This window comes from Calonectris borealis, chromosome 28 (assembly GCF_964195595.1).
Source record: "Calonectris borealis chromosome 28, bCalBor7.hap1.2, whole genome shotgun sequence".
Classification (NCBI taxonomy): domain Eukaryota; kingdom Metazoa; phylum Chordata; class Aves; order Procellariiformes; family Procellariidae; genus Calonectris; species Calonectris borealis.
In genome coordinates, this window is record NC_134339.1 from 5681772 (window position 1) to 5701137 (window position 19366).

Sequence of the window (19366 nt, forward strand, 5' to 3'; positions counted from 1 at the left end):
TCTCTTGCCTTCTAGTGTGTTGCCATAATCCCCGTGCTCTGTGACTCCAGCCTGCCTCCGGTGTTTGGTTTCTCGTGGCTTCAGAGATTTCTTCTGTCACATTCAGTGCCATCTTGCTGGTGCCTCAGCACTGCTAGTTTCTTGACCAGGTGCTGGTCAGCACTCCTAAATCAGAAACAAACACTGGGCATGTGGAAACTAGAGCAGAGAAATAGGGAAACTTACCCACACTGCTTGTGTTGGATAGATGCATCAATGTCTGGGAAGCATCATGTGTCAGCTTCGTACCCTTCCTCCGTTCTGTCACGTGGACTGGGTGGAAGCAGTCAGAGGGTAAAAGCAAGCTGTCCTGCTACTGCACAAGAGTTATTTTCTCAATGCTGAATGAGCTCTCCAGCACATTAGGCTTTCTCTAGCACTAAGCAGAGGTGGTTGTGCTTTCCCTTATGGCATCTTCCCACCTGTCTGAATCTCATGTTCCTGCCTCTGTGGGTAGAGAAGCAACAGAGTCCCAGTGTAGCCCCATCTGTTAGGGTCTCTGGGCATAGAATAGCAGGTGATTTGTTTTCCTTTCTCCCCCTATCTTAATGGGAAAAGGAGCTGATTCTCTTTCTTAACTGAGAAGGCTGAGCTCCTGCAGCACAGAGCTGATCCGAGCTAAGTCCTTGCAAATCTGAGAAGGATGTCAGGTACTTCGTGCAGTGCATACTTCTTCAGTGCTTGTCAGATACAAAAGAGCTAGTTCAAAACCCACCGTTTTGAAAAGCCTTTGGGCAAAAGACTATGTAATTGGTGCCTCGATTTGGCGAGAAGATTCTGTGCTTGAGATTCAGTACTGGGCAGTCCATTTCCATAACCCGAACAGAATTACTTCCTTTGGGCAGTAGGAGATTTTGCTAAATTGGAAAGGATATTGCTTCTTCAAGGGGGATTGTTCCTCTTGAAGACCTGAATTCCATCTTTCTTATTGCAGAAACTCTTTGCATCTGTAAAAGTGAAATGTAGGGAAAAGCTCAAGCATATATAAAAGTAGGCAGTGAGATGCAGATAAAACCCCTGTGATTTATTCATGGCTATCACATGTGTATCCAAATCATGCTGACAAAAATGAAGTACCACTGAAGTCCTGGTACTAGTTTTGTCTTGTATTTTGCACGCCACCTTCAGCAGAGCCCTGTCATTCCCACCGCTGCATTTTCTTGTTACCCCAGCCATTTCCCTCTCCTACCGGTGAGGAGGGGCAGGGCTGTAAATCACATTTCCTTGTTTGTTGTTTGCCTCACAAGGGCGCAGTGTGCACGGGGCGGACCCATGTGCAGCTCCGGGGCAGTGATGGTTAATGAATGCTCTGTTGCACGTTGGGGGCAGCCCCCCTGGCTGTGCAGCCACAAATCCTTCTAATAATGCTGGGTGTCGACAAGGTCAGGAGGTCACCACAGGCTGGTATATATCAAGCTTCACCAGAAAAATGCAACTTTAGCTGAGCTGAGCATTTCCCGGTGGCGCCAGCCTCTCCAAGCCCTCATAAAAGGACTGTCTGCAGCCATCTACTGCTGAGTAATAACAGCCACCATCAGGCCCCTAAAATTATAAGGACAAATTAAATTGGCCCTTTCCATATTGTGTGGGACTTAAACACATGTTCCTTTGCTTGTTACAGTAATAGCAGGAAGCTGTGTGCAGGGTTTTACAACTAGAAGCACTATGCTGAAGAAATTCACAGTTAAAGCTGTTGGTAGCAGGTCTGGGCAAATTTCAGTAGAAATGCTTTTTGCTCCATGTCATTCTTTCTAATGCATGATAATAATGCTTTGTTCTCCTTTCCTCAGAGTTTTCATTCTAAGATTTCAAAATAACAGGAACATTTAAAAAAAAAAAAAGAGCCAAGGAAATATTATCCCTATGTCACAAAAGGGATTGTCTGTCAGAGAGGTTAAAGTAATAGGACAGTTCAGAGAATAGAATTAAAGTATCTGCTCTGGCCCTTACTCTGCTCCCCAAACTGGGATTAAAACGCAAGAAGCCTTTTCCACAGACCATCATCCTCCCCAGCTTCTGGATTAAATATTTTTCACACGATAGATGTGTTCTGAATACAATTTATCAAAACAGTAATGACTGATCGACTGATCAAGTACATACAACATGACAGTCGTCATACTATTGAGATGTTAGTATTCCAAATACGGAAAATCAATGGAGTAACTCTCTTGGAAATTTTTAAAACAAAACTTCATGGAATTATATCAGGTGATAGCATTTTTATTTGGTGGTGATTCAATAGCTTCTGTACCAGGGAGATGGTTACTAGATTCTCTGAGGTGGTGCAGTAATTCTGTAAATGAGGGCTCTTGCCCTTTCCTCTGAAGACCGTTACCATGATGTACATGCAGACGGTCAGCACGAGGAGATGAGCTAGAGCATTTTTACAAATGGCTGGGGTAGATGAGGGGCAGTAGCACCCCAGATATGGGAAGTACTCTTAGATTGTGTTCTAATACTCCTTAGATATGCGGATTGTCCCAATAAATAAAAAGCGTAAGACGAGGTAGTCTGTGGGCCTGACTGGTACGATGCAAATTGCAAATCCCTGGGCCCAGGGGGAGAGAAGACGAGTAGCAGAGGCCTGGCCTGACCCCATTCGTCAAAAGGAAGGATGCCTAGGGCTCTTTCAAATGGCTGCTCCTTTCAAATGTAAGGATTAATTTTCCTGGCAGAAGAATGTTTTGGATTTTTCAGCTGGTGGGAGAAGGGGACCTTTAGTACCCAGTGAGATCTGGCAGCATAATTCCCTGGTGGTCTGAGGGAGTGTAAATAAGAGACTTTATCGAGTGTTTTGGGGTCTCTGAGGTCTTGCTTGAGCCTTGGTACTGAAAACCATCTGGGAGTTATTCAATTAGATTATGGATGATATGTCAGGCATAGTCTGAGAGAGATAAATGCACCAGGGTCCAGGGAGAACCCTCAGCATTTTGCACCTTGCAAGCATTCCTCATCAGGTCGCAGAAAAGAACACAGATGGCTTTTTCCTCAGTTGTATGACAGCAACTGCAATCCTCTTTGCATTTCCCCTCTCTTACTGAAATACCCTTTTCCAGCAGAAGAAATCCCTGGGTTTTAGTGTCTGATCAGTTTTCTAAGCAGTCTAAAATCTTTCTCATTCTCTAATTTCAACCTGTTTTCTATAAAATGAGATGAAACTAAACCTGTTGATTTTTTTTCCCAGTTACTGATGAACAAGCAAATTGGATTAAAAAGATATGAAGTGGATGGAAGAAAAGTCCTTTTTTATTTTGATGAGGTAATGACTTTGTTTCTTGTAATTATGTTGCTTTTCAATGAAAGGCAAATGACCAGTGGATAGGTAGTGTCTTGATGTTGATGGTCCCTCACAGATGAGGATTACTGTGCAGCTTTAACTGGCCAGTTGCTTGAGCCTCTTTTGAAGCAGGTAGGTATTGTGGTTTTGGTTGGAAACCAAAGCGTAATAGAGGCAGGTGATTAGCTTCAGCCCATATAGAATTTCTGCACAGATATCACTTAGTTTTTGCCTCAAAATAATCTCACCTCCAGGTACAACCAGCATTGCTAAACGGACGGAGTAAAAATGCAGTCTAATTTAGATCTCACAGCACATACTTGAGAGTGGAAGATGAGATCTCTCTTGGCTTGGTCATCAGCAGTAAGTTGTTAGCTAGTTGCGTTAGAAAGCTGGCTGATGACAGGAGAGGTGCTAGGTAAACTATAGAGAATACAGCTTGTGTTTCAGGTTTGACTTTCTGACATTGTTGTATGGCAAGTATGTGCTTTAAAGGCCAGCAAAGTATCACCTATTTTAATTCATCCTGTTTGGCTTTTATTCATTATCTTTGTCTCTATACCTAGTATTGGAGGTGTCCAGCACAGCATTACATTAGGGACACACGCTACATTTATTTGTCTCTCTCTTCACTTAAAGTGCAGTTTTTGTTACAATGAGTCTTTTATATAATTTCATACAGATTCCTAGCCAGTGCATGACCTGTGTAAAGTTTCAAGCTTTCAGAGAACATATAGTTGGGAAAACAGCTCCCGTTCCTATCAAAGTGTATGATTACTATGAGCCAGGTATGTGCCTGTTTTCCTTTGATTTTTGCCAGCATTAGAGCTCTAGGCATAAGGCTCAGTTGTGATTTCTCATTCTTGCTGGCCTGCAGCTTTTGAAGCAACTCGTTTCTACAACGTGAGTGAAAACAGTCCCTTGGCTCGGGAGCTCTGTGATGGGCCAACATGCAATGAGGTGGAAAGCTCAGCTAGCCAATGGGTTGGTAAGTTGCACCAAAGCCAAGCAGATTTCTTGGAAAATGGAGCCCACAGACATACTTTCCAGGAGCTCAGAACTCAAAATTATATTTAGAAAAATGCTCTATTTCACTATCTGTTTTAGTGGAAGTTTTACAGTGGAATAGCAGTATTAAACTTATGACAGCCAAACAGACCAATGTAGTGTGCTCTTCAGTCACCAAAGTGACTATTATTTGCTTCAGAGGCAAGATATTATGTATAATTCTGGAAGAACCTGCACAAGGTGAGATGTGTTAATAAACATAAAGGTAAAAACTCTTTAAAATGCAATTTGGTTTTCTTTCTCTAAAATATCTTGCAATAGAGTTCTACAATTAACTGTAGGAAGATTGAACAATTTCATGCATCAGTGAAAGGAATAATTTTCCCCAGAAACTATACATTCCTTTCTGTCCTCTATGTCATACAAAATAGTTGCTTTGTCCTATATCTGGAATCTGCTGCGATGTGGTTCTTTCAGAAAGACAGCTTTATTCCCAGAGCTTTTTATTCTACCAAGTTTGTAAATTCCTATGAGAAGTCTTAGGGAATTCAACATGAAAACTTACATCAGAGAAATAGAAGAAAATTGCCACTCCATCTTCCCCATGCTATGCAAAAATATTGCTTTGGATATTTTTATTTACTTTTCAGGCTTTGTTCACTCTGGACCATGCAATAACATCTTTGGCTGCTTGGAGGATGAGTATTTTGAGCAGTGCATGTGTTCGCGAGACTGTGGCTATGATGGGGAGCCTGTGTGTGGATCAGATGGACAGATTTACCCGAACCATTGCCAGATGGAAGTAGCATCATGCAGGAATAATACCAGGATAGAACAGATGCCCATGTCTCAATGTTCTGCCTGTAGGTTTCACTCAGTTCCCTTTTCTGTTACGATCTAGCTGCACAACAAGACAAATCCTTGTCTAAGCAAGTGATAATGACATATGTGTGGTAGGGAAAAGAGGAGAATCCTAGATAAAACTGACATCCGTGAAATGTAACATTCTTTGGAGATTCTGCATGGACTTTCAAGATGTGCAGTGTAGTAGCTCAGTGAACTGAGTATGCCACCTGTGGAATTGCAAACATTTTCTAGAGATTTATTAACAAATTTTATGACCAATGTTTTTTTTTTTTATTATTTACAGCCAAGAATTTGCCAGAAGAAAGGGAGACACACTCCCACACAGTTGAGCAACCCAGTGTTCAACAAACTCCAGCAGGTAATATCATGCCTTTGCATTTATCCAAGGCCTTTTTCTTTAGCAGGGTTAAAGCTTATCCTACCACTGTATAAAAGTATATATGGCTCTTAAGCACATTTAAGTAAAGAACCTGAATTTCTTCATCTTTTAGAAAAGACAGAAAATTCAGAAATCAGAAAAAATGAAGAGGTCAAGGAAACTTAGGATGATAACTATTCAACAACAGACTAGCTCTTCTAGTCCTTTTCCTTTCAGGAAATCTTGCATGATACCTGCTCTATTCAGTGCACATGCAAGATTTAGGTAATTGTTCATAGGAGCAGGCAATGGCCCTCCTATTTTCTCAGCCTTGGTATGTTTGAACAACACACACTCTGTGATCTTTTCTTCAATATTAAGCTGGAAAGATCACATTTAAAACCAGGCTGATGTAATGTGTTTCAACAAACAACTGAACAGGGCATGACAACAGATCAAACCATTGCAATAACTAGAATCGAGGTGGATTAACTTTGTCTCTAGCAGTTCTGTGCAAAAATTGAGCTGGCAGTTTTGATTCTCTCAGAGCTGCTGTTTAGAATAAAGGGCCTTAGTGAGCAAAAATGTTAAGGTCAGTAGATGGAGTAGCCAGGAATTTGGCTGCTCATTTTATTTGGTGCTTATATTCATACACTTTTTTCCAAGACTCATGTCGAACTTGCTCATGGCTCACAATAAATCTCACCAAGAAGCAGTGGAGGGTCAATAGAATAGTTTGTTTCATGCTGTTTCTAGTAAATAAACTGGACTAGATTTTTCCTGGCTGCTTTCCACTTATTAATTTTCCCCTGGCCTCTAACTCTCCTAACAAATCGGTAAAACAAGTTAATTCTTCAAGAGAAGACACTGTGCCTTCTCATGTCCTTCTTGTGCACCAGAGTTCCGACGAACATGTCTCCAACATGAGAGACACCATCTTGTTCTTTGCCCTTCCTCTGCTCTACAGAAGTTGATGGACACTTTTCTTATTAAGGTGTAAAAGCTTGGTGAATATTCTATTATGACTATTTCTATAGGTCATTCAATCTTACGGTGTTTAATGTCTCTCCTGTTTTCTGTCCCTTTGTTTCTGGACTTAGTGTGAATATATATAAGATTGCTGTCTGTTAGAATAACAGAGATGAATGCTTGTTGCTTTTTATTCTGTGCAAATGCTACGTACTCAGCATGGAAACTCTGTTTGCAATCTGAACCCTTTAAAGCAGCATTCCCAAACTGCTCTGTAGGGCACTGCTCGTATGCGAGGCCATACTAAGTGTTTTGCTGCTGGTCTACAAAATGAGACTGCAATTACATTATTTTCAAATAAAAATTTGATCGTAAAAATATGGTTACCTGAGAAAAAAATTGTGGAACTTGACAGTAGTCCACAATCCAAAAATTTTCAGAACAGTGTTTCTGAAATAATCTGCATTAAAGTATCTGTCTAAGGAAAATAACTCTCTGATTTCTGTTCTAAACAGACAAAAGCAGTGTTGGCTCAGTAGGCTATCAATAAGAGCAAAAGTGGAATTTCTGAATTTTTTTTTTTGTGTGTGTGGCATTTTTATACAGATGTTAGATTAACAAACCCGTATGCCATAAGGATATGTTTGTCAAAGCACAAGCATTTAGAGCTGGCTTTGTTCTAGGATCTGTGAGCGTTCAAGGTGAGAGTCTCCTGGAAGGCAGATACTCTTCTGAACTGAGCTGTCTGAGCAGCCACGGCAAAGTGAGCATTCAAAAATAAAACTGACAAAGTCCTGCATCAGGAAAAGCGCCCAGCATGTGACTTTCATTAATCCTCTGGGCTCCTCTCAGGTCAACCACACGGTACATGAATCAAAGTTTAACAAATGAATGAATCCCTCCTTATACACGGGTTTCATTTGGACTCACTGGTTTGTTAGCATTGAAGCATGTGATTGGTTTAAGTCGGCTCAGGTGCTCTGGGTTTCTAGTGAAAGTTTTGATGAGCCATGTCTAAATCTGCGATTTCCTAAAAGGATGCAAAACTCCAGGAGCCAAATCAAGCTTAGGGCAGGTTGGTGAAACTGCCTCAGTGTGTTAATCTTCAGGAAATACCATTTTCTTGGAGAACCTCGTGGTGTTTATATTGTCTGAAATCCTTCTGTATTTGCCATATGACTTGTGCAGGCTCAGCTTGGTTTGATTGATGCTTTCATTGTTAGCTCTTGCCTATGTTACCCCAGCAATGGAAACAATGAGAGCCAGCTTCCGTCCAGCAAACAGTGGGGAACTTCATAATGTGTTCGGGCTCACTCTGGCAAACACAGACTTGCAGCGTAGTTCCATATACACCAGTGAGTTTGCTAGAGCTTTTGAGTTATGCTATTCAAGGTAAGCAATTGTATATAGATGGTCCTGAAAAATCAGGATGCAGTGCTTCTTGCAGCACCTAGCTATTGTCAAAGCATTTAAAAATGCCTTTCAAAAGTCTGCAGCAGTTGCAGCAAGTGAGGCAGAACGACTGAGGTTAGATCTCAAAACTGTAACCTTTTTTTATACAGATGGGTAGATCCTCTTTGCATCTTTAGAAATATTCCCTTGATTGAGAGGGAAGTGTGCAGGGTGACAGGACTCAACAGAAACAACTCATGTCTGAATCCCCTTCCTCAGCTGTTCTTTCTCACAGGTGAATTACTAAGACTCAGAGGGATGGAGCAGGTTTTTGATGAGTATCATGGACCCACCTCTGCCTCTAAGCATTGAAGCTCTGCTAGTATGCTTTCACAGCCTGTTCCAGTCATGTTTGTTTGGACTGAAAGCTCCTGGAGCAGGATTTTGGTTGCTGGCTGGAGTATCAGTATCTCGAGTGCCTCTCTGTCTGTGGCTTTCCTGACATCATTGTCACACTAGGCTACAAAAATATGGGTGGATTTCAGAGCCTCAGGGATCCTCAGTAGCTCTGATACCATCTCTCTGATGAAGTGGTGCTTTGATTGCTTCCGTAGATCATTAACGCTCTTCTGAAATTGCCTAAATCTTCTCTGCCGAAATTGCTAAATGTATAGCCACTGATGTTGGAAGACAATACGTTGATACCACAGTAATGCTGTGATTCAACATGTATTTGATGAAAAAGCAATATCCAAGTGTGTGCTCAGTGGTATCAGTGCTGCTGTGGTGTTGCACTCTGCGCTGCTCTGCCCACCCAGCTTCGTGCCGTCTGACCCCCCCAGCCTTCTCCCCACAGCCGGAGCCATGTTATTTGTACAGTTCTGCTCTAGCAGTTAGAAGGGCCAGTAGCTGGAAGAAAATTCTAGGTGGAATTATGATACTTTATGTGGTGGTGGTGGTGTTATTTTTTAAAAAATTAAATGCCATCACCCATCACTAGCTCCTAACAGGAACATCAGAGTGAACTCTGCTTCCAGGTGGAGTCATCTCACAGCACTCCCGGGCAGGCGCATTATTCACAGGACCGCTGTTCTTTTAGGATGGATTGAACTGGCAGTAGGCCATTTTTCCTTTCACCCCATCGGTGTTCAGCAAACATTGGCTTAGGCACAAACATTTGGAGGTGGGGGAGTGGTTTGTGTGCAACAGGAAATGTCGGCCTTTCGTCTTTGCTTTGACTCCAGTGCTGCATTCCTGGGAAGAGTGAGGTCTGTGATGTTAATTCTGTCCCTGGTGGACAGCAATCATCCATTCATAGAACGAGCTCATGATCTGGCAGGTTCTCGCATGGAGAAGGCCAAGAAGAAGTGAACACAGAGACTGACTCTGCTTTCAGGCAAGCGTTCCCTTGCCTAGGGCTGAGCCTGTTGCTGGGAGGATGTGGGAGGCAACAGAAAAGAGCCTTCAGATATTTTATTTCTAGACAACAAACATTTTCAAAGACCTTGACGAGTGTTCTCCTTAAATAAAGCCAACTTTGCGGGGGGTGGGGAGGAGGGGGACTTTTCCTCCTTACAACAACTGTGTTTCAGTGATTGCTTTGGTTTGGATTAGAGCAGTGTATATGGAGAGCAAACAGGGAAGATGGACAGCTGAGCTGGCTCGAGGAACAGTTTAGAAAAAGGGGACCTACTGATATTCCTGGAAGCTTTATCTTGCCGTCTTACCCTCTGGACAGTGAGCAATCACCCACCACAGAGCGGCACAGCCTGTTTTGAGTGGGATATGTACTTGTGAGTGACCTGCCAATCTCTTAGTATAGACTGGAGTGAATGCAAGGAGGATAAATATCTGTTTCTGCCTGTGATGTGTCTGTTCCTATCTTAAATGATGGAAGTTTCTCAGTGATATGTGACTGTGCTGAAGCAGATGTATCTCAGCTACTGCTGGTTCAGGCTGAGGGAGAAGTGAATGGCTTTGATGTAATCTCCTGGCCTGTTGTGCCAAAATCTTCATTCCGGTTGGGCTGAAAAGAAATCTAGCTGCTTAAACTGATCTTTTTCGTGACATGCACCAGGTAAACTGCTCTAACGCAGTCTGCCCTTTAGCTTTGTAACTGACTTGTATAAAATGGTGCTTAAAAGAATGCACACATTTCACATCTTTGTATGGATTGGTCTCTCCTTAACTGAGGTACTTGGCTTGGACCTAGTCAAAGGAGAGAGAAGCATTTTCAGGGTGCAGAGTAACTCATCTGTGACATCTGGTGTTCTCAAAGATACCTCTTACTCTTATCTTACTGTATAGAGGTCTTGGCGTGAACTGGTTCCTAACTTAAGCACCTCAGTCAATGCCTAAAATTAGATACTTTAAAATGAAACTTTGAGATTTTTTCAAGTTACATGGCCCTTCCCCACCCCTGATTTCTTTCATTGTTTTCCAGTGCCCGAGTCTCAGACTGGGAAATTGAAAATTCTGATTTACAGCAGCTTTTCTCGTTGCATGTGAACCTAAGCATGCATATGCAGGTCCATTGACACATGTAGCCTGCGTTACTCATGTAAGGCACTCATTTGGCCCCTGATTTGCCTTCCTGTGTAACATTCCTTTCCTTTTATGTCATTGCCCTTCTCTGTGATGCAATATCTGATGCTGAAATGCAGTTTCTTCAGCTAAAGCACAAGCTGAGACTCTGTATGGTTTCCTTTCCAGCAGAGGAAGGCCCTCCACTACAGACAGATCTGTCATACTACTCCTATGAATATGACCCAGACCCCTATGCGTCGGAAGCTGACGTTTTTGAGATTGTGGCAGAACTGACAACAGCAAGCACGTTAAAAGAAGTGGACAAGATTCAGGAAGTAGCGACCACAGTAGAATGGTGAGCCGGAGAGCGGGGGATCATAAATCTGGTTTGAGAGTCAACATACAATGTCCTAATTCATGTGTTACGTCAAATGTATTCAATTCCTCAAAAGGGGCATTCTTACAGCTGACTTGCTAACCTCTTTAGCAAGGAATCACCAGGAACACGATCTTGCTAGGGCAGCATATAAAAGTCTTTGTGACCTGCATGTCTCCATTCCTAGCAGAATAAAAAGTGGCCTTTTAAGCTTTTCTCTGCCCAGCCCCAGTGATGTTTCACAAAGATATGTAATGGGAAAGTGACTTTTTTTCATTATGTTCTCTTTTCAACAGAAGTATATAATTTAAATAAAGAGAAGAGGCTCAGAATCAACTCCTGTATGAGTTTGTTCCTACAGACGACCTGCTGCAGAACAGAAACCGAATGATGACTACTTCCTGATGCACTCAGAACTGTAGGCTTTGCTGCCCCTTGGGGGAGGATCTGGACCGCTAAGGGGGACACTCAGCGTTATTTTTCTGTCAATTTTCCTGCCTTTTGGATCCTCTTTGGATTACTTCCAAGGATGGGAGACCAATATACTGTGCCATTTAGGTGAGAAAAATAGGGGCTGGAATTCAAACCTCTAGACATTTCAAAGTGTTTTCTTTACTATCAGGATACTGCAAATGCCATTTCCTAGCTACATTAGAAGCTAAGTCCAGGCCTTGTGCTTAGCTGAACTGCTGTTTGAGGAAAGATGGCTGAGAAGTCTTCTCTCAAATTATAATAATAAAAATCAGTGTGTTTTGCTAATTATGACATAGCAAGAGGCTAATCACCTTCCCCAGCCCGTAAGTCGATTGCACCCACAACAATGTCGCACAAGAGAAAAACTTCCCTAGTGGCTTCATGTTCTGGAAAGTTATTGGGAGGTACATTTTACAAGAGACAACTGAAATCCTGTGTCAGGGCTGGAGGGCTTGACTGTCCACCATGTGGCTTCAGGTGGGGAGTTTGCCAGCCGTAGCAGTGACAAGGATTAGGTGCGCAAGCCCTCTTCACGTTGCACTATGTGCTGATACGGGCTGCTCGCAGTCTTCTCAGCCCCTTTCCTCCCTGTAACCCTGGCATGAAAATAAAGCTGACCCAAGGCGCAGTCCTTTTAAATGCTTGCCTGACTTCACCAATCACTTTTATTCTGCTCCCACTAGGATCCCCATACAATGGTTGTTCTGGGTATGGTAATCTACGGATAGGCCCTGGGTCTGCTGGCCAGTACAATCACTGGTGTCACAGAGGCTGGACTCCCTTAGACTGACCTGCCCCAAGCAATGTGGTAAAACTAAAAACAAAAGCTTTGTGTTTCCAAAAGCACAGGAGCCAAGATTTTTTGGTTTCTCTTCCTGCCTGGAGCAGCATTGTTCTCTTTGGAGGAGTTACATGCAATTGCCTGTTGCAAAATAGTGTTAATATTTTATCTTCCCACTTCTATTGTTACCAGGACCCAGAGTGGGGTGGAAACTCCTTTTGAGGGTGTTTATTGGTGAATGGAAACAGGAAAAAGCCCAGCTCCATTCATTTTTAGGGCTTGTTTACACAGGAACCATGACAAGAATATATCCCAGTATAGACATTCCATTCCAGAATAAAGGCAATTTTATTCCAGAAAAATGTCCACATGGGGACAAAACAGGAGGTATCCCAGAAATTGGGCATATGTAGTTTCCAGTCCTTTTTGTCTGGGGCCAGATATTTGCAGAATATAGTTGATAACGATGAAGGTCTGGGTCTTGAAGTTCCCAGAAATTTCAGAACTGTTTTGTTGGCAAGTTTCCAAGCCTTCCTTCATGGCTGCTCTGAGCTCTTCTCACAGGATCTTGACGTGGCTGCTGCCCATATGTACCCACTGCTTCTCAGCAGAGGTTTTTGCCACGTCTCTTCAGTGTGCATGAACAGACCATGTCCTCACTGTGTCCGCACAGCACAGCAGAAGCACTGGCGGCTGCATTCCTGTCTGGCAGGTAAATAAATGCTTTTAAACTAAATTCCATCTCCTGTAAGCAACTGGCCTGGCAGACACTGGCTATTGTGTACACACACAGGACTGAGTCAATATTTATCCCCTGGGTAAATAACAGACCTAGTGTGAGCTGCAACAAGAGTTGTTTGTTTGTTGTTTTTTTTTCTTTTCTAAATATCAAAGCTGCACAATACAAACCCTGCTGTTTGCTGGTTCCAGCCTCAGCTGTTTAATGCTTTGAGTCTGGAAGAATGAGACGTTTAGTCACCCTGATAATGTCTCTGTGACTAGCTTCCCACAGAAGATAGGACCTGTTCTGGATTCTTCAGCCTCCTATCCCCTGTTCCTTTCTGGCTTTAGTTTCCTTGTCTCATCCATCGTATACTTTTAGATAGATATTTGAAGTCATTTTATATTGTTTGATCCTCTCATAGATCCTTGGGCAGTCAGAGAGCATCACCACTGGGGACAAGGAGATGAAGGTAGGGTGTTTCAACCAAGTATTAAGCCTGACTTTCTTCACTTTCCTCAGGCTCTGGTACATGTAATGTACTAATTCAAGATGCAGACATCTCCCCATTGCTGCCAGCTAAATAATTCCTCCTGGTGGTACCAGCCCATCAATCGTGGCCTTGTTCTGTGGGGTCTCTGTGTGCCAGTGCACTCACCTGTTTGAGGCAGAGGAGCCTTGCTTCTGTTTTACAACGAGAAGAAAAGCCAGAGAGACCTGGACCCTCAGAAGGCAAAGGCAGAGCAGCCTTAGCGCCCTTAAACAGAGACAGTTAGAACAGGACAGTGTGTGTGAGATAAGTGCCAGGGTTTCTGGGTCCTGGAGCCTGACTTCACCTTGAGTGCTTCAGAGCTTTGGCACTTTCAGGGAAATCACTAGACCATCTGCTCTTGGCAGCCTCCGCCTCACCCCAGTCTTGCCACACCAAACTAGCTCCTTTCTAGTTAAAAAAAAAAAGTCATTTTATTTAAGGGATTGAATGAAGGAACCTGCAATTACACAGTTGTTGTTGCTTTTTCTCCCCTATTACAGGAGTAAAGGAGCAGGTCTCTACCCTCTTCTCCACCCCAGCTGATGGTCCCTCTTTCCATAGCTTTCCCCTGTCCCAGATTTGTTGTTCATGTTTCTTGTAATCATCATTAATTCTTGTCTAGGAAAAAAAATTTCCTGGACTATTTTTCCTCCGTTCTTCAAAGTCCTACTTGGAGTACAGAAACTCTTTAGGACTAGGTCCATGAGAACCACTGGACACAGCATAGCCTTATCAGACTCAATGTTATTCAAAAGCTTTGGCCCAGTTCTGACTCTGAAGCTTATCAGTCACACTCCTGTCCCTGAGAACACGAGGACATCTCAGCATCTCAGAAAACTCAGCCTCCAGCTTTGTGAAGACCAGCCAATCATAGTTTGGAGAGAAGGGATTGATTTTTTTTCACCAAGGAAGAGACCAACTGGGTGGTGGAAAGCCAGCAAGGCCAGCAGACCTGCTGCTGCTTTGGGCTTCAAATTGTTTCTGGCTTAGAGACATTTGCCTCCCTCTGTCAGAAAGATGCTTCTCCTTTCCTTTTTCTGATGGTCCCTCATTGCAAAAGGAGAAAAGTGCCAGTGGGTTTGTAAGACACAGACATTCCTACTTACATCAAGTTACATTACTGAATAGCTGCAGCAGTGCTAGTTATCAGTGATTTTTGCTTGCGATCCTTTCAATGAAATTAATATTTATATATTTGTAACTGTACATTATGCAGAGTAATCATTACCATGGTATTTATTTTAAAGCAATAGTTCCCTTGTTCTTTCTTGTCCAAGTGTTTTGGTCTCGCCTCTTTCCCTTCTTCTTAATCAGCCTCAGTAGAAAACAAATACCAGAAGAATGCTTGAAGAACATCATTGAAACAACAGCACTTGCTTTGCTGATGTTGACTATTGACATTTAATGCACAATAACCTGGTTATTATTGTGAATAGATCATCTATTTAGAAAACCTCAGCTCAGTTTGGGTTTTGGGGTTGGGTTTTGGTTTTTTTTTTTTAGTACTTGCTATTTTTGACTGAGTGGCAATAGCCCTGGCTACACCAGGTCTATGTTCAGTAGCTGGCACATCCTCTGCACGTGCAGTACTGCACCTCTGGGAGGTAGGCTCTAGTTTTTCACCTGCATTTCGCCCCTGCACATACACATACACGCAAACAGTTCTATGACCATTTTTGTTCTGTTCACACAAATCTTAGCAAGTCTGAGTCCAGAAAAGCGTTTGTTTTAGATTCTGATAAATATTTTATTAAAAACTGACTTTAAGACAATCTTGTCTGCCTCTTCTTATTCACACTGTAGGCTGTAAGTTCATTTGATCATAGGTTATGGTGAGGACAGACGTCTTGTCTGTACCAGTAAAACTAAAGAATTCAGGAATGTTAAGGAGGTTTACCACTCATTTTCTACCTTGCTGCTTACTGGGATATGCCCTAGTTGTGTCTGAGAGATGAGCTGGCTGCATTTTGTCAAATTTGCAACAGGTTCCAATAAGCAACAAGCTTGGTCACCTGTTTCATAAGAGACAGCTCTTGATTGTGTGTGACATTACGCAAAAGAAGTGCGGAGTTCTAGAGCGAGGGTTTTATCAATTCCTTCTTTTTAATATTTCCCTTCAAGAGACATAATAGTTTTTTTTAAAAATCCATTAATACAGTCTTTGCCCCAAAGAAATTACGGATGCCTAGGGTCATTTGCAAAAATAGGGATTAATGAATGGGATTTTTACACTTGTTACCAACAATGCGCTGACATTACTATGGTGTTGCTTACTAATCAAGCCGAGAATGTGTTTGCTAGAAAAGCCAGTGCTCTACATTCTTGTGGCAGAATATTTTAGTACTGGAGAGTACCTTTCACATAGGTACCTCCTAGTACTTTTGAAATGTTTAGAAATTTGGTTTTGCAAGTGCCTGTTCTTTTTCAGTTTTAGGTGAAGGGAATATGTGTTCAAGGACAGCAAGCAAGTCAGTAGCAGAAAAAGAAATAGGACACAAATAGCAATCAGTCTGCAAGACGCATTAGGAAAACCAGACCTAGGTATTGGCAAGAGCATCCCCGGCAATATGTGACCAGGTGAAAAGTTGCATGCAGTGTCCCAGTAACAGATCTATACATGTTCAGCACTCCACATCTTGTCTGGGCTCCACACTCCCAAGGAATCCTGTGGTCCAGGTTTATTCGGTTTTAGCTATGCAGACAGGAGAAAGGACTTGTCTCCTGGGAAATACCGCTCGCTGCTCTGGATGAAACTTGTGGGATCCCAGTGTTGTCTTCATCTCATCCCCAATGTATGTTGTGAGTACCTTGGGAGCAGGGAGCTGGGATGGAGGCTTACGCCAGTGAATCTTTGGAACTTTTTTGAGGGAGTGTTTCCTTGGAGGTTTTTAGGGATGTGGTGTTTTGTTTTCTGTGACTGAAGAATCTCCTTCTCACCTTATCCCGGAAGTCTTCAGAAACGTAGTAGTAGACAAAGGGATCAGCGCAGCTGTTAAAGGTGCTGATGGCCAGGCTCACCATGTAGCTGATATACAGGTTGCCATGCAGCTTGGAATTATAGCTGGAGTAATGAACAAGGAGGAGAACGTTGCTGGGTGTGTAGAAGGCCACAAGCGTGAACAGCACAAGAGCTGTGAGCTTCATAGAGTAGGAGTACCGCTTCCCGCTGTCCAGGAGAGCTCGCAATACTGAGCAGTAGCTGAACAGCATCACCACCAGAGGAGCGAGGAAAGCACAGGCGATCAGGCAGATGAAGTAGTAGAAGTAATACCTGTCATCCTCGTGCCTGGGGAGAACATCGTGGCAGAGAGTGACGTCTGCTCCGTACAGGGGATACGACTGCTGCTGCAGAGTCAGGGGCAGGGTGAGCACGGCAGCACAGAGCCAGATGGCAGTGCAGGTGCAGGCAGCAAAGGCAGGGGTGCGGAAAGAACGTGAAAAGAAAGGATGCACCACAGCCAGATACCGGTCGACGCTGATGCATGTGAGCAGCAGCACTGAGCAGTACATGTTCCCATAGAAGAAAGCTGTGGTGAGCCGGCACAGGCCTTCCCCAAAGGGCCAGTTGTTCCCCAGGAAATAGTAGAAAATCTTGAAGGGCAGCACCAAGATGAGCAGCAGGTCTGCTGCAGCCAAATTCATCAGAAAGACAGTGGAGGTCAGCTTCTCAGCCCTGGTAGCCAGGACCCCCAGGGCCAGCCCGTTTGAAGGCAGCCCCACCAGGAAGACGAGGGTGTAGAGGCAGGGGATGAGCCGCACCGTGACCACGCTGTCCAGCTGAGCGCGTGTGGCCTCGTGGATCAACAGGTACGTGACGTTGTTTATGGTTGCCTTTTCCCCGGGGATGGCTCGGGGACACGGCATGATCTCTGGTGTCGTTACCTGCTCGTTGGTGCTGTTCTGAGAGTAATCTGTCAGATAAACAACACAGTCTGTTACTTGCTGTTCAGGCAGTTACCCTTGTACTTTGCAGAGCAGGCTACGTGTGTAACACCCCAAACGCTAAGGTTTGCACTTTATGTTGGGGTCCCTAGAAGTGGGAGTATTCTGTAAAATACTGTTGAGCGATGGGCAGCAAAAGCTGGCTAACAGAATTAGGTGTGCAAGAGTAACCATCAGCAACCTTACTGAAAATGTACACGATTCCTCTGTTGTGTGGTTTCCCACAGCTCACAAATGATTGCAATGTTCTACGACTATCAGCAGGCCTGGGAAACCAGAGAGCAGTTCCTCTGCCCAGCTTTCAAAAGAATCCTGAGATCTGGGGCCATTCCAGGGTAAAGTCATGGCTGTGGGAGTCTTAACTTTTAGCTGAAGATTTTGGTTTCAAGCGCGCTCTGTTATATTTTTCCTCTAATTTTTCTTTCTCTTTCTAGTTTCTTCCACCTCAGTTTCTTTCTCTTCCATATCACCTCCTATCACCTCCTGCTTCAACTAGAGTATGCACAAAGCTCAATTAGAGCGTGCTCCCATGTGATAGCTTTAAAAAAAATGAGTTTTCAGGGATCTTATAAAGGTACCAAGTAATTAGTACTTTAGGAAGCAGCACTTTTTCACCCAAAGATACACACTCACCATCGTAGTCTGGAGAAGCCAGGCAGAGTCCCCAAAAGGCACAGCACAGCATAAGCCTGTGCGACAGCCGTCCGCTCCCGAGGGTCTCCATTCTGGTGCAGGATCCAACAGGGCACTGCTGTGCTCAGAGCTGTGTGGGAAAGGCAGTATTAGTGACTCTGCTTACGCGTTTCCTTCTGTTAGTCCTTAACTCACGGAAGCACCAGGCTTATCCCGTGAAGGATGAGGCGTATGGGGGACTGTCACGACATGCACGAGTACGCATTGCCCGAGCAGAGACTTGGCTCCAGTGTCAGATGCAGGACTGGGAGGGGCATACGTATCCAGATCCACAGTATATTGGGGCCGTACTTCATCGTCAGCACTAGACTATGGCTCGAGTGACTCATTTGGGCCTCCTTCCTGCTCCAGAATATTCCTGGAAATAACAAATGTGTCAGATATGATGCAGTCTGAATTTGGTTTAGATGTAAACTGGACTCCTGACCTCCTACGTCAAGCATCCTTCCACCCAAGAGAGACCCAAGGGGCTCTGTGTGAGATTCGAGGTCTTTCCCCACACCCTGATTCAAAAGGCTTTCTGGTAGTGCAAACTGAGAAGGTACCATCCCCTCACAGAAACATAAATGAAGTGCAGGAGAGCTGCAGATCCAGAGAAACCTTCCCAGCTCCCAGGGATTACACACGGCTCTTGCAGCCTCATCTTGTGCCAGCTAAGGGTTTTTAGTGTCTGCCTTGCAGCCCCCAGATCAGGCTGGGCCTTTCAGAGTTCTCTTGTTTCTTTATTTCTGCTCCAGCTCCCTGGCTGCACAGGGGACAAAGCTCCTACACCTTCCTTCTTGATCTCATTGCAGAGGTCGATTAAAAGTCCTGTGGGTCGGAGCTATTTGCATTTGAAAGAATCGGCACTAGCAGCAGCCTGGAGTGCCATAACATATGAACGATAAGTGGCAAGGTCCCTCGGCTTGACGGAGACACTGTGCTTCCGCTGATAAGCTACCAGGAACAGGGAGAGCAGCTCCATCCAGCAGGAAAGGGGCCTGACAAGGGTGCACAGGAAGCCTCTGCTGTTGGGTAGATAATGGTGAATTTCAGTCACTCTTGCCCAAGAAGAGCTGTGTTTTTCCAGAGATGTGCAGTCTCCACCCAGTAAACCCCCCAAGAGGCTTGAGCACTCTGTGTTAGCTAACAGCTTGGAGCAGCGGCGTGCTGCTGCCACAGACCTGCTGGCTGTATGGAGACGACAACTCGCATAATGTTGGAAAAGGGGCTGGCAAATGTTACCTGAACCTTTAAGATCCTTTGCTGCTTCTCTAGCTCCTTGAGAGTGTAAGTCCCGTCCATGCTCTGCCGTGGACAGCACTGCTGGGAAAGTCCCAAATCCTCTCCCGTCGCCTGAGCCCCGGCATGACCACTTCCCAGTGGTCATCAAGTGGGTAGGCCAGTGGGGCAGGAGGTCATAGCTTGA

The 19366-nt window shown here is 44.0% G+C and overlaps 2 protein-coding genes across 2 annotated transcripts in view; one reads left to right on the forward strand and one right to left on the reverse strand.

Moving 5' to 3' along the window:
- The window catches only part of CPAMD8 (C3 and PZP like alpha-2-macroglobulin domain containing 8), a 56391-nt gene extending 42795 nt beyond the window's left edge, over positions 1-13596 (forward strand). The window contains exons 38-44 of the mRNA XM_075175093.1: positions 3227-3301; positions 4002-4107; positions 4197-4307; positions 4978-5190; positions 5478-5552; positions 10626-10794; positions 11112-13596. Coding sequence (XP_075031194.1) covers positions 3227-3301; positions 4002-4107; positions 4197-4307; positions 4978-5190; positions 5478-5552; positions 10626-10794; position 11112 — 750 coding nt within the window. The 3' untranslated portion in view covers positions 11113-13596. The remainder of the gene's footprint in view (positions 1-3226; positions 3302-4001; positions 4108-4196; positions 4308-4977; positions 5191-5477; positions 5553-10625; positions 10795-11111) is intronic.
- Positions 13597-13738: 142 nt separating this feature from the next.
- On the reverse strand, positions 13739-18316 carry F2RL3 (F2R like thrombin or trypsin receptor 3). The gene is made up of 2 exons (XM_075175151.1): positions 17899-18316; positions 13739-17234 (listed from the first exon to the last, which is right to left on the reverse strand). The coding sequence occupies exons 1-2, from the start codon at positions 17987-17989 to the stop codon at positions 16159-16161; spliced, it is 1167 nt and encodes a 388-aa protein (XP_075031252.1). The 5' UTR covers positions 17990-18316; the 3' UTR covers positions 13739-16158.
- Between the last annotated feature and the right edge of the window lie 1050 nt (positions 18317-19366).